General features: G+C 39.3%; 1 protein-coding gene across 1 annotated transcript in view; it reads left to right on the forward strand.

The window, feature by feature from the left end:
• The window catches only part of CNTNAP5 (contactin associated protein family member 5), an 876,147-nt gene that overhangs the window by 556,036 nt on the left and 306,732 nt on the right, over positions 1–13,379 (forward strand). Inside the window, exon 12 of the mRNA XM_016949649.3 lies at positions 9,391–9,510. Within this exon, the coding sequence (XP_016805138.3) occupies positions 9,391–9,510 (120 nt within the window). The remainder of the gene's footprint in view (positions 1–9,390; positions 9,511–13,379) is intronic.

Raw genomic sequence — 13,379 nt, forward strand, 5'->3', positions numbered from 1 at the left:
CTGGCTGCCACACACTAGTAACATATATCAGTAGATGAGCAATGATGTGTGTAATCTACAGTAGCACATCCTGCCCTTCATTGACCTTACATGCATGGAATCAATGTCTGTGCTATGCTCTTGCACCTGCCGCATCTCATGTAAAATGTCTGTTGTGGGATATGCTGACCAGAGCTATGCAAGGAAATGAATTCTGGTAAATGTAGTTCCAGTTTGGCTTAAATTGACACAACTCGAATCCACCACAATGGCATGACAAAAGGAGACAAACACAGGGGCACACACACAAAAACCCCCAAAATACAACAACAATACTCAGAGAGAGAGAGAGAAAGAGAGAGAAAGAGAGAAGCAAAAACCACAGGGGAAAAGGGCAAGAAAATGTTGAAAGCAGAAAGTGAGTAGACGATTAGGAACAAGTAACAGATTAACATAATTAAAATGCTGAATCTTAATTTACATGCAGTGAAATCCAAGAAACAAACAAATCCACATTCCAAAATTCCCCAAAGGCACAGAAGTAGGAATCATCAGTCACTTTTGCAAGTGAAGGTGAAGGTAAGATAAATACAGGAAGAGTAAATCTACATCTGTGTAAGAAGTAGTTAGATTATCAATCCTCTTTCCAATTGTGGACACTTGGTGATTGCTCCTTCACCACTGAGAGAGAAGACTGGAAGTTTTTCTTCTGGAGAAAACACAATTCCTAAAACTGAGAGAAAACATGTATGGTTGAAGAAGCTTGTACCATATTGAAAATGGGGTAACGTATGAAAACATTTATATAGAAAGAATGCTAAGACCTGGCCTTCTTCTCTTCAGCTCCGAGATATTCCACAGCCAAGCATACATCCTCTAAATCATAGACTCTAACAAGAGCAAGAGAAAGACAAAAGACACCAACATGAGCATTTCTCACAAAATTCTTCAGCCAGATAAGCCTACATTAAAGTCCTTGGAAGGCAAACCACAGACATTTGTTTACAAATACCAAGTAGTATTTCAGGCACCACTATCAAATACGAGAGAACATCCAGAAAGCACTATTACATGAAATATAAGATAGAGACCAAAACAAAACACACAACAATTAAAGCAACTAACCAAACAAGCACAGCTTAAAGGGAACAGCCTATATGGAGCAAAGAAAGGACCAAAGGCACTGTAATATGATTAATATTCTTAGAGACATGAATGAAGTATTGCGTCAATGAGTCAAGCATCCGTGCTATTAGAGAAAATAATATTTAAAGGAAAAAAAAACAGTCTTCTATAATTTTAAAAATACTACAACTGAAATAGCTTAAAACGGAAACAACCCAAATGTTCTTCAATGGATTAATTATTAAACTGTAGTATGTCCATGTTATGAAATACTACTCAGCAGTGAAACTGGAATTGACAACTGATACGTCACAAAGCTTGAATGGATCTCAAGGGAATTATTTTTAGTGAAAAAGGCCAGTTTTAAAAGGAATATCCAGCTTGAGGGTGAGGAGATGCTTTGGGGAGACAACTGTAACCAGACGGGTAGCTCAGTGTCCCATATTACAGCAAGTCAGAAGAATCCAGAAGATACTTTTGATTTTCAAACACATTTTCAAACATATGAAAAAGACAAAATCGGCCAGGCGCGGTGGCTCACACCTGTAATCCCAGCACTTTGGGAGGCCGAGGTGGGTGGATCACGAGGTCAGGAGTTCGAGACCAGCCTGGCCAACATGGTGAAACCTCATCTCTATGAAAAATATGAAAAATAGCTGGGCATAGTGGCATGTGCCTGTAATCCCAGCTACTTGGGAGGCTGAGGCAGGAGAATAGCTTGAACCAGGGAGTCGGAGGTTGTAGTGAGCCAAGATCATGCCACTGCACTCCAGCCTGGTGACAGAGCAAGACTCCACCAAAAAAAAAAAAAAAAAAAAAAAAAAAAGAATAAAGACACTATCATGTAATTGTCCCACATGTATCCTTCATTCAGGCTCAACAGTTATCAATATTCTCCCATTTTTATTTCGACTATCCCCTCCTCACTTGTTTGATGCAACATCTTATTTATTTGTTTGTTTGTTTGTTTTTAAACTGAGACAGGGTCTTGCTCTGTCACCCAGGCTGGAGTGCAGTGGCTTAATCATAGCTCACTGCAGCCTCAAACTCTTGGACTCAAGCTACCCTTCTGCTTCAGCCTCCTGGGTAGCTGAGACTATAGGCACAAGCTATGCACCCAGCTAATTTTAAATTTTTTGTAAAAACGGGGGTCTAACTATGTTGCTCAGGCTGGTCTCGAGCTCTCAACCTCAAGTGATTGTGCCACCTCAGCCTCCCAAAATGTTGGAATTACAGGTGTGAACCACTGTGCACAGCTGATGGAGCATTTTAGAAACAAATTGTGGACATATAATTTTACTACAACTACAGTATTTATAGTGAACAACTCTCTAACACAGGACAACTCATCTTTTAAAACATCATCACACTGCCATAATTGTTAACTATCAAAATTAAAAATACTTAATATAATCTGTTATAAAATCTGATCTATAATTTTTGTGGTTATCTTAAAACATCTTCCCTCTCTCCCTTCCTCCCTCCCTCCCTTCTTTCCTTCCTTCCTTCCTTCCTTCCTTCCTTCCTTCCTTCCTTCCTTCTTCTTTCCTTCCTTTCTTTCTTTCTCATCTTTTCTTTAATGTGTTTGAATTAGGGTCTAAACAAGATCTAAGCATAGTGTTTGACTGACTGATATATCTTTTGCATTTCAACTCCATTTGCCATTTTTGTTGAAGAAACTAAGTGAAACATTCCCGTATTCTAGATTTAACTAATTGCATTCTTACAGTGTGGCTGGGCATGTGGGCCTCTTTCTGTAAATTGGTTTTAGATCTTGGGGCTCGAATACGTTTAGCTTCAATTTTTGTAGCAAGAATGTGTTTTAGATGGTGTTACATATGTCTTATTGTGCCACATTAGAGGCACCCTGATAATCACTTTTCATGATGTTAAGATTGACCCATGAGTTGAGGTGTTAATTGAATCCACCGACTAAAATGTCCCATTAATGTTTCAACTAATGGTTTGGCAGTCCTTGATGATCATTGTTTAATCCTTTATCTCACTGGGCATTACTAAAGGATGATTTTCAAATTCTATTATTCTTTTGCAGATTCCGGTTTGGTTATTCTCTAAAGACTTTTTTCATGGACTGTTAAGTTGCATTCAAATACATTTATACAAGAAAGACAGGATATGATCTCTATTCTTTCTAATATTCAGGACATGACTTCATTCTCTATTAAACTTCAGAGGGGACCTATGGACTTGACTAGAGAGACAAGATAGATGCTAGGCAGGTAGATAGATAGATAGATAGATAGATAGATAAATACATACATACATACATATATACATACATACCTACATACATACATGCATACATATATAAATTGATTGATGGATAGATAGAAACTAATAAATTGTATATATTTAACAATCAAAGTGACTATTATTTTTTATGCCCAAATTGTCCCATCAAACTAACTCCTGGGCTGTTTTGAGATAATTCCAGTCTTTAATACAAGTCTTGTTTTCAGGCAAAGCAAGACATTCCACTTTCATTCTGTACTTTTCATGGTCCCAAAATTGACTCAGTAAAATCTTTTTTCCTTTTATGTGTTAACTTTTATTTAGAGACAACTCTCTGTGCATTAGGTTGCTTCTTGCACTTTCAGTGGTCCAAATGTGAAAACGCATCATTTTTTAAAAGCATTAAATTATAAGCTTAAGCTTATTACCAATTCTAAGATATATTGCAGAATTTTATCTAATGTTTGCATTTTATATTTTATCTTTTATGATAAGTAATTTAGTTTCTGTTGATAAGACAATTATTAGCTTTTTCTTGCTATGTTTAATAGTTTCATAATATAATAGCAATATCGTTTAAAATGAGGTTATTAAATGTATTTTTATATTTTAAATTTTTTTGGTAGGATACATCCTACTAGTCAAACTACTGTTTCAATATCAAATATGTTTAAATCTATACATTCATAATAATACTAAAAATATTTTGATCTGTTACTTTGGGGCACCCTAGGGAAACATTTCAGCATTTCGAAACTGATGAATTAAAGTGAAACATCAACCATGTAACTTGCTTTTCCCAAATAATCTTGTAGTTTAAGGAAATCGAATGATGAGGGTTGTTTCAGTTTTGTAAAACATTCCCATTAATAAATCAGGAAGGGATGATAGCATTAGATTAACCACCTACAAGCTGGTTTGTCTTTGGGCAAAGTACTTATATTTTATGAACTCATTTACAGTGTCCATAAATGGCAATGCTGTTACCAGGCTTTGCCCTCAGAGATCTCCCAGTTACTGAGCCAGCATTTAAGGAACAAGTATATCAATAACAGTAGGTTAACTAAGATGGTAAATCACCCCAAGATCTCAATGACTTAGTGAAATAAACATTTATTTTATGTTCACATCCCATGCTGTGTGACCTGTTCAATGAAGTCAAACAATGATAAAATCCATGTCTACCCTATTGATCCATTTCATTTAGCTTCTTGGGATTTTTTTCTGAGAATTTTGGATGCCTCACTGATTTGCCTTGGGCAATGGGGCATCAGCAAACATCATGCAAGCAGAGGCCTGACAAGTACTTTGTTTCTTGCTGTTCTGGGAGGCTGTACCATGTAAACTCCCCTGCTAGAGTGTGAGAGGCCACGTGGGCTGAAGCAAAGAACTACAGCTTACCACCACCCAGCCTGGCTGACCCAGCAGCTGACTGCAGATGTATGAACTGCCCAGCCAATCCAAGACTAAATGGCTGGCCTGCAGAATCATGGCTTAGTCATGATTTAAAGTCAAATTTGGAGTTTTATGTGTGTTTGTTTTTATACAGCAAAAGAACTGATGCACTGAGGATATAGATGATGGAAGATTAGCAATATACTGGGAGTTGCTGAAGCTGGTTGTGATGCTAGCAGGATCCTCTCTGTGCTCTTTGTATTTGAAAGTTTCTGCAATGAGAAAGTTAAAAAGAAAATATTAAATTTCAATATTGCTTTAAATAATTCCTGGTTAAATTCTCTTGTTTTCATTTTCTTTCAGTGTTTAAGAACTGTTATTCTAGGCTGAGTGTGGTGGCTCACACCTGTAATCCCCGCACTTTGGGAGGCTGAGGCAGGTGGATCACATGGTCAGGAATTTGAGACCAGCTTGACTAACATGGTGAAACCCTGTCTCTACTAAAAAAGATGCGGTGGTGTGTGCCTGTAGTCCCAGCTACTCGGGAGGCTGAGGCAGGAGAATTGCTTGGACCTGGCGGAGGTTGCAGTGAGGCAAGAGCATGCCTCTGCATTCCAGCCAGCCTGGGTGACAGAGCAAGACTCTGTCAAAAAAAAAAAAAAAAAAAAAAAGAAGGAAAGAAAGAAAGAATAGAATTATTATATTTAACTTTTAAAAATTATTGAAAATAGTTTTATGGTTTCAAAATTAAAAATATAAGACATTCAGAAATGTCTCACTTTCATCTTTGTCCCCTCCCACATTTTTCCTCTCTCTCCATAGTTATCCTCTTATGTTAATTCTTACCTGAACATTTTGGTAGATATTTTAGATAGTTGTTAGTAAATTTGGAGTTAAATTAGCAATTTATATGTAGAAAACTAGGCAAATGAGAAAATATGACAATTTTAAATTTCAAGAAAAACTAAATTTTGTTCAGAAAAGAAAAAGTAATCACATTATAATATGTAGTTAATCTATGAATAGCATTTACAATGTCATATCACCAAAATAGTAATCATTGATGTAGCTAAAATTATTATACAACTAGACTGGATGGATGGGGGAATGGAAAGTTGTTTTTATTTTGGGGATGGGGGGATAAAAAGGGCTAAATTCCCATTTTCCAACTGTTAAATAAATAGATAACTTGTAAAAGTAAAAAAAAATAAGAAGTAACAATATAGACATGCTATTTAGTCATTCCAGTCAATAACAGAAAAATGAACTAAGAATGAAAAGTTATTTCTGTGCAGAAGGGAAGTTGGGGCTACTGATCTTTTATACCAAGGCTTGTGGTTTATGATGAAAATTGAAAAAAAAAAAAATCAGGTATACAAAAACTGTATTAGTCCGTTTTCACGCTGCTGATAAAAACATACCTGAGACTGTGCAATTTACAAAAGAAAGAGGTTTAATTGGACTCACAGTTCCCCATGGCTGGGAAAACCTCACAATCATGGCAGAAGGCAAGGAGGAACAATTCACATCTTAAGTGGATGGCGGCAGGCAAAGAAAAAAGAGCTGGTGCAGGGAAACTCTCCCTTTTAAAAATGATCAGATCTCTTGAGACTCATTAACTATCATGAGAGCAGCTCAGGAAAGACCCGCCCCCTAATTCAATTACCTCCCACCGGGTTCCTTCCACAACACATGGGAATTGTGGGAGTTACAATTCAAGACGAGATTTGGATGAGGACACAGCGAAACCATATTAAAAACTCATAAAAAAAAGGAGAGGCAACAAGTCATGAAACAATACTACTACTATTAATAATATAGGCTCATATTAATCAAGCACTTTCTATGTGCCATATGTGGATTACGTCTTTGAATCCTTACTACAACAGTATGAGGGAGGCTCTTTTTGAGTTACTGTAGTCTAATGAGACAATTTATACTTCGAGAGTTGATTAGCTACCTATTGTAATGAAGGATTCTAAAACAACACCTGGAAACAACAGACATTATCATCTCAGAGTGTCTCTGGGTCCGTAAGCAACTTAGCTAGGTGGTTCTGGCTTGGTCTCTCATGCAACTGCAAAAAACATGTCCACAGGGCTGCTTTCATTTTAAGGCTTGATATGGGGATCTTGCTTTGGTGCCCATTCGCAGGGCATGCTGCCGAAACTTCCAGGCTCACTCCTGTGGGCCTCTTGCAAGGGCTGCCTTGTTACATTGGAGTTGGCTTCTACCACCGTGAGTGATCTAGAACACCCAAGATGGAAGTCACTGTTTTTTTATAATCTAATCTTGGAAATGGTATCTACCACACTATCATATTCTATTTGTTAGAGCAAGCCAGTAAGTCCAGCCCACTTGGAGGGAGGATGTGATTTTGTCAGCAGAACATGAATCCCAGGAAGTACCTGTCCATCACGGGAATTACCTTAGAGGTTGCCTAGCACAGGTGGGGTAGCTTGTCCACGCTTCCACAGGGAGAAAGGGGTAGCCCTGCCAGGAAAAACCACCCATTCTGAATCCAAGGTTTATGTTCTTAACTACTATGCAACTGCTCACATGCTGTGGGGTGGTGTTTCCGTTTTGTGGGACAACAGCAACTCCTTCCACATAGCTGTCATCCTGGGAATGTGGGAGTGGTTGGGAGGTCAACATAGACAACAGCTGATTTTCACCTTTGTGACAAACACCCAAGGGCATTATCAGGTTTAGGCAAACAAAAATAATCTGTACATTATGCTCACAATGTGGGGCACAGATTGTGGCACTCCCACATACCTCCTGCTGCGGAAAGTTTGCTGGAATGCAAGAGAGAATGCCATGAGAACAAGGATAACCTTGAGTTCACTCTAATTTATAAAAAGTCAAACCCTCTCAGGCTTCATAACTTTCCTGGTAATAAATTATTTGAGCCACCCCTCACATTTGATCATGACAAACTGCAGCTTCCTCTTCCTGGGATGGGACATTAGTCACAAGGGGCAGGAGTTGGCTAGGAGAGGAGTTGGTACTATATCTTGAAAGCTGTTGGGAGCTACTGAAATGTTTAAAGCATCATAGGGTGACATGATTGGAGATGTACCTACTGCTCTGAGCAACAGCATTTTGTCTGAAGCATCAGACAACATTCTATATTCTCATATATGAGACAGTAGATGTCTCCTTTGTACCCCCAACAGATTTATTCATGTTAGCCTAATAAAATTTATATATTTCCCAAACTTGCAGATTTATCAAAGCTCCCTATCTCAGGACACCTGAACCTGCCTCTATCTGAGCATGCAGACTTTTGTGGCTGCCAATCAAGCTGTGAGCTTTCTGGGGTAGAGATTTATTGCCTCCTCCATGGTTCCATCCTCTGGTGGCAACCTCATCTGTTGACACGTATTAGGAACTCAGTAAATGCTTATTAAGTCAAAATAAACTGAAATTCATTGTGCACTTACTACATGTTATGTACTATACTTAGTACTAGGTACATAAAAATAAGACAGTCTGGGCCAGGCGCAGTGGTTCACACATGTAATCCCAGCACTTTGGGAGGCCGAGGTGGGTGGATCACGAGGTCAGGAGTTCGAGACCAGCCTGATCAATATGGTGAAACCCCGTCTCTACTAAAAATATAAAAATTAGCTGGGCGTGGTGGCATGTGCCTGTAATCTCAGCTACTCAGGAGTCCGAGGCAGGAGAATCTCTTGAACCCGGGAGGCAGAGTTTGCAGTGAGCCAAGATCAAGCCATGGCACTCCAGCCTGGGCAACAGAGCAGACTCCACCTCAAGAAAAAAAAAAAAAAAAGAAAAAGTCTTTTATTAGTAAAAAGCCATACTGTATGTAAGCAGTAATTTTTTTAATTCATGAGTCAAACATTTGCTCAGGCCCTGCTGTGATTGTTGCACTCTGCTAGATGCTGGGGCACAACATCAAATGACACGTGACCACTACTCTTACAGGTTCTGTAACCCATTGAAAGAGACACAATGGTATTTGGATGATCCAAGCTCAGTATACAGTGGGAGCAAGGAGGAAGGTCATAGAGATAAGCAAAGAGGAGGGCCATGTAAAAGGTGAGGGGCCACATTTTGAGAGGCATTACCTCTGCACTGATTTTAAAAGAATGAATGAATTTAAATAAATGGAAAATAAGGCTGGGCCTGGCGGATCATGTCTATAATCCCAGCAGCTTGAGAGACTGAGGCAGGAGAATCAATTGAGGCTAGGAGTTTAAGACCAACCTGGATAACAGAGTGAGACCCCATCTCTATAAACATTTTTTTTAAAAAATTAGTCAGGGTGGTGGCTCACACCTATACTCCCAGCTACTCGGGAGACTGAAGTGGGAGATCACTTGAGCCTGGGAGTTTGAGGCTGCAATGTGCCGTGAGCCGTGATCGTGCTACTGCAGTCTAAAACAAATAATAATAAAAAGAGAGAGAGAGAGAGATGAATGGAAAATCTGAATGTCAAACATCAGTATCAAGCCACTGGTACTGGTGTGTTAAGGCTTGGGGAAAAAGTCAAAGATATAGAAGAAGGGAAATGAATACACATAGAGCAAATCTAAGTAGGAGTTACTGATTCCTGCAAAGGGATATGCAGAGCCAAGCAAAGTTTTCTCTCTGCTGCCTTTGTCTTTCCAGCCATCTACGAGCAATCCTGCGAGGTGTACAGGCACCAGGGGAATACAGCCGGCTTCTTCTACATCGACTCAGATGGCAGCGGCCCACTGGGACCTCTCCAGGTGTACTGCAATATCACTGGTAAGGGTGCAGTAGCCCTACTCACACTTAACCACCCCACTTCATGGAAGGAAGCAAAAATAAATTCACTGGAGGGGGATACCTACGTGAATAAAAATTTGAAAGACCAACTGGTCTCCTTTGGGGAGGAAATGGTATTCTGGTGAGTAATGCAAATTTGCAGCTAGGTTAATTTTCATGAGACAGAAAAAAGAAAACTTGTTAATAGTCTTGATAATGTTTCACTGAAGCAAGAATTAATTATCAGTGGTTTTCTTTAGGGCCTCCAAGGGCATTTTCTCTCCTGAAACTCAAAAACAGAAAGAAAACGTAAATAAGCAAACAAACAAACAAAACTCCAAATCAGTGGGAAGCCCTGACTCAGGAAGCTGGAAAGCTTGATTCCACTCTGGCCCCAAGGGATGCATGACCCTTAGGTGAATACTATAGTTTCTCTGAGCTTTATCAGTGAAATGAGAATAATAGTGCCTACCCCCAGAGCTGTGAGAATTAGATACAATCATGTGTATTGGAGCAGCTAGCCAGGCTGGTTGTTCTTAGATGCCTAACCAAAACAAAACAAAACGAAAAGGTGAGTTTTTTCATTTTTCTCTGGAAATTTCTTGATAGCTTAAACTTATTTCTTAAATGCAGAAGGACATGGTAAGAGGCAATCATTACATGGGCTTAGAAACGGCATATGATCCTTAATTTACCATGAAATACATTTCCACAAAACCAAATCTTGAGGTAATCATTATTTAAAAATCCAGCTATGCAGCCAGGTGCGGTGGTTCACGCCTGTAATCCCAGCACTTTGGGAGGCCTAGGCGGGCAGACCACGAGGTCAGGAGATCCAGACCATGCTAGCCAACACGGTGAAACCCTGTCTCTACTAAAAATACAAAAATTAGCTGGGTGCGGTGGCATGTGACTAATCCCAACTACTCCCGAGGCTGAGGCACGAGACTCGCTTGAACCCGGGAGACGGAGGTTGCAGTCAGCCGAGATCGTGCCACTGCACTCCAGCCTGCGACAGGGCGAGACACCATCTCAAAAAAAAAAAAAAAAAAAAAAAAATCCAGCTATGCAAGCACTCCTATTATGAGCATCATTAATTGGCACACGCACATTTTTTGTTTGTTTGTTTGTTTCAAGCACTGGTCTTCAGAGATGCCAGCTGCATCATGTAATGAAGCAGGAACGTAGGGGCCTCTTTAGGCTCATTGAGCCTTCAGGCCTCAGGATTTTCTGCGACAAAGCAACCACATTTATGGAGTGCTTTCTGTAGGCAGACACTGTTTTAGATACAGAGGGTATGAAAAGTAAGACACAGTGGCTGTTGTTCATGAGGCAGTAAAGTCAGGAACACTACCGTGAGGTATCTCCAGCTAAATGCAAGAAAACTATTGGAAAGAAATGGTGAGTAAGGAAGCACAGTAATTTGCCCATCTGGATACAAAGTCCTATGCTGTCTGCGTAGAAAATGCTGGTGACCTGGCATTGGGTGCCATGTCCTTGCATTTCCGTAATAACTTTCTTTATCTCTCCAAAATGGTTGTATGATAGCTGCTTTTCAAAAGCCCTGTAACATAATTAGAAATTGTGCTCCTGTTGTCTTTTCATGGTTGTGGTAACCTATAGTGTTCAACAACCTGGTCAAAAACTAGGCTTCTCAGTGGATCTCGGTTATTTTAAAAATGTAATTAACATATGGACTCTTGCTAAAAAGGCAGATTTCCCAGCCCCAGAAATTCCAATTCAGTAAATGCACTTTTACTGAGCTTTTCAAGTGATTCTGATGCAAATTGTCCCTGTTCCACTTTTCCAAAAAACAGGGAAAGTAATTTGGCTGCGGAATAAGGCAAAAGAGATAAATGCCCACTGCTGAGTGGCCAGGTGTGACTTGTAATAATAAGAGTGGTATAATGGACAGCAATTACTGAGCTTTGACTCTCTCTGGGAATTGAGCTGGGAGTTTACAAATACCATCTCTTTTCATCCTCACAACAAAAATCAGAGGCAGACATTTTTTTATCTCCATCTAACATAGAAGGGAAGAGAATATGAGCATTTCATGACTGGCTCAAGGTAAATTCTGTGACTCACAGTCAAGACTTAGGAAGCGGGCATAGCCTTCTGGTTCAGTAATAATTCATATCACTAAAATGTTAATTGGATATGTTCTATTACATACATTTTGTTTTTAAAGTGTTGTTTTATTTTTAGAAAATTTTGTAACAATAATTGAAGAAATTTTGAGGGAAAAAAGTATGAAGGAAATATTAAAGCCAACTGTAATCCGCAATCCAGAGATTGCCATTGTTATTAAATTATTAGAATTTCCTCAAGACATTTTAAAATGAATGTTTATGTGTGTTTTTGCTATGAATGTGTATGTTATATATATATACATACAGACACAGAAATATACATATACATTTAAATTATAAATTTTAATTTTAATTTGTTGTGTAGATTTTCCCTATTAAAATATATTTTGAAATTAAGATAAATATAGCTTAGAAATGTTGAACTCTTCAAAATAATGCAAAGACAAGGACTTAGAGATTCTGACTGATACATAGGTTTCATGTACATGAAACTCTCTGCCTCACCATCCAACAGCCTTCTCCCAGGGTTTATGTTTGATCATTTGTCCAAGAATGGCTAAAGGTGAGTGTGTACTTGTATTTAAAGGTTACTGTTTTGCTGATATGATCCTGAGGAAATCAGAGCCTCTGAATTGTGTCCCGAGTTGATCAGCTTGATGCGTTTGGTGGGGTATTTATTTTGAATATGATTTTTTTGGGTCATATTCAGCTGCACGATGTCTAACTTTCTGTTTTTGTTTTTTAAAATACCTGCAAAAATAAAAGCAGACCAGGCATAGTGATTCATGCCTGTAATCCCAACACTTTGGGAGACCAAGGCAGGAGGATCATTTGAGGTCAGGAGTTCGAGACCAGCCTGACCAACATGGTGAAAACCCATCTCTACTAAAAATACAAAAATTAGCCAGGTATTGTGGTGCATGCATGTAGTCCCAGCTACTTGGAGGCTGAGGCAGGAGAATCACATGAACCTGGGAGGCAGAGATTGCAGTGAGCCGAGATTGTGCCACTGCACTCCAGCCTGGGTGACAGAGTGAGACTCTGTCTCAAATAAATAAATAAACAAATAAAAATAAAATAAAAGCAAAGCTCTGTGTAGGCTGAACTACACAACTCTCATATTTAAATGGAAAACAATTTTCTGATACATACATGTAATGATGATCAAATATGCATCTTTCTATTTGAAAATTTTATAAGTTGAATGTTGTTAAAACATGAGTGACTTATCACAGTATGAAAAGTGTGACACAGTGGTCCAGGGAAGAGAGTCAGGAAGAAGGGAGAGAAGAAACAGAAGGAAACTTGTGCTATCTTTAACACTGGGATAATCCCAGAATGGGTGTCCAGAGTACCAGAAGGCAGGAAAACCAAGCTCTCTTTCTGCACCTTGTGCCTGTCAGCTCAGTTAAGTGCCTGGGGCCCAAGCCCACATCTGTAAAATTAAGATCTGGGTCCTCTGGCTTCCACAGCCTTTCCTCTTTGAGAATTCTCTGAGCTTTTCTTTGAGGTTCCAGAGAAAAGAGACTTTTCTTCTAAGAAGTCTACAGATACTTGCAAATGGATGTCATGGGACTGAAGATGGACAGGTTTCCATTGTAGAAAGCAATAGTACATTTGAGTCCCAGCTGTCTCCTCTTACAGTGCACCCTGGGGAACGTTAGCTCCCCCTTCCTATATGCAAAGTAGTCCCTAACCTGTCCTGGGAGATGTAAGTCTGTGCATCTCACCTGCACACAGGGCAGTCTTCAGGAGGGGAGTTCCCCAAATGCTCAA

Source organism: Pan troglodytes, chromosome 13 (assembly GCF_028858775.2).
Source record: "Pan troglodytes isolate AG18354 chromosome 13, NHGRI_mPanTro3-v2.0_pri, whole genome shotgun sequence".
Lineage (NCBI taxonomy): Eukaryota > Metazoa > Chordata > Mammalia > Primates > Hominidae > Pan > Pan troglodytes.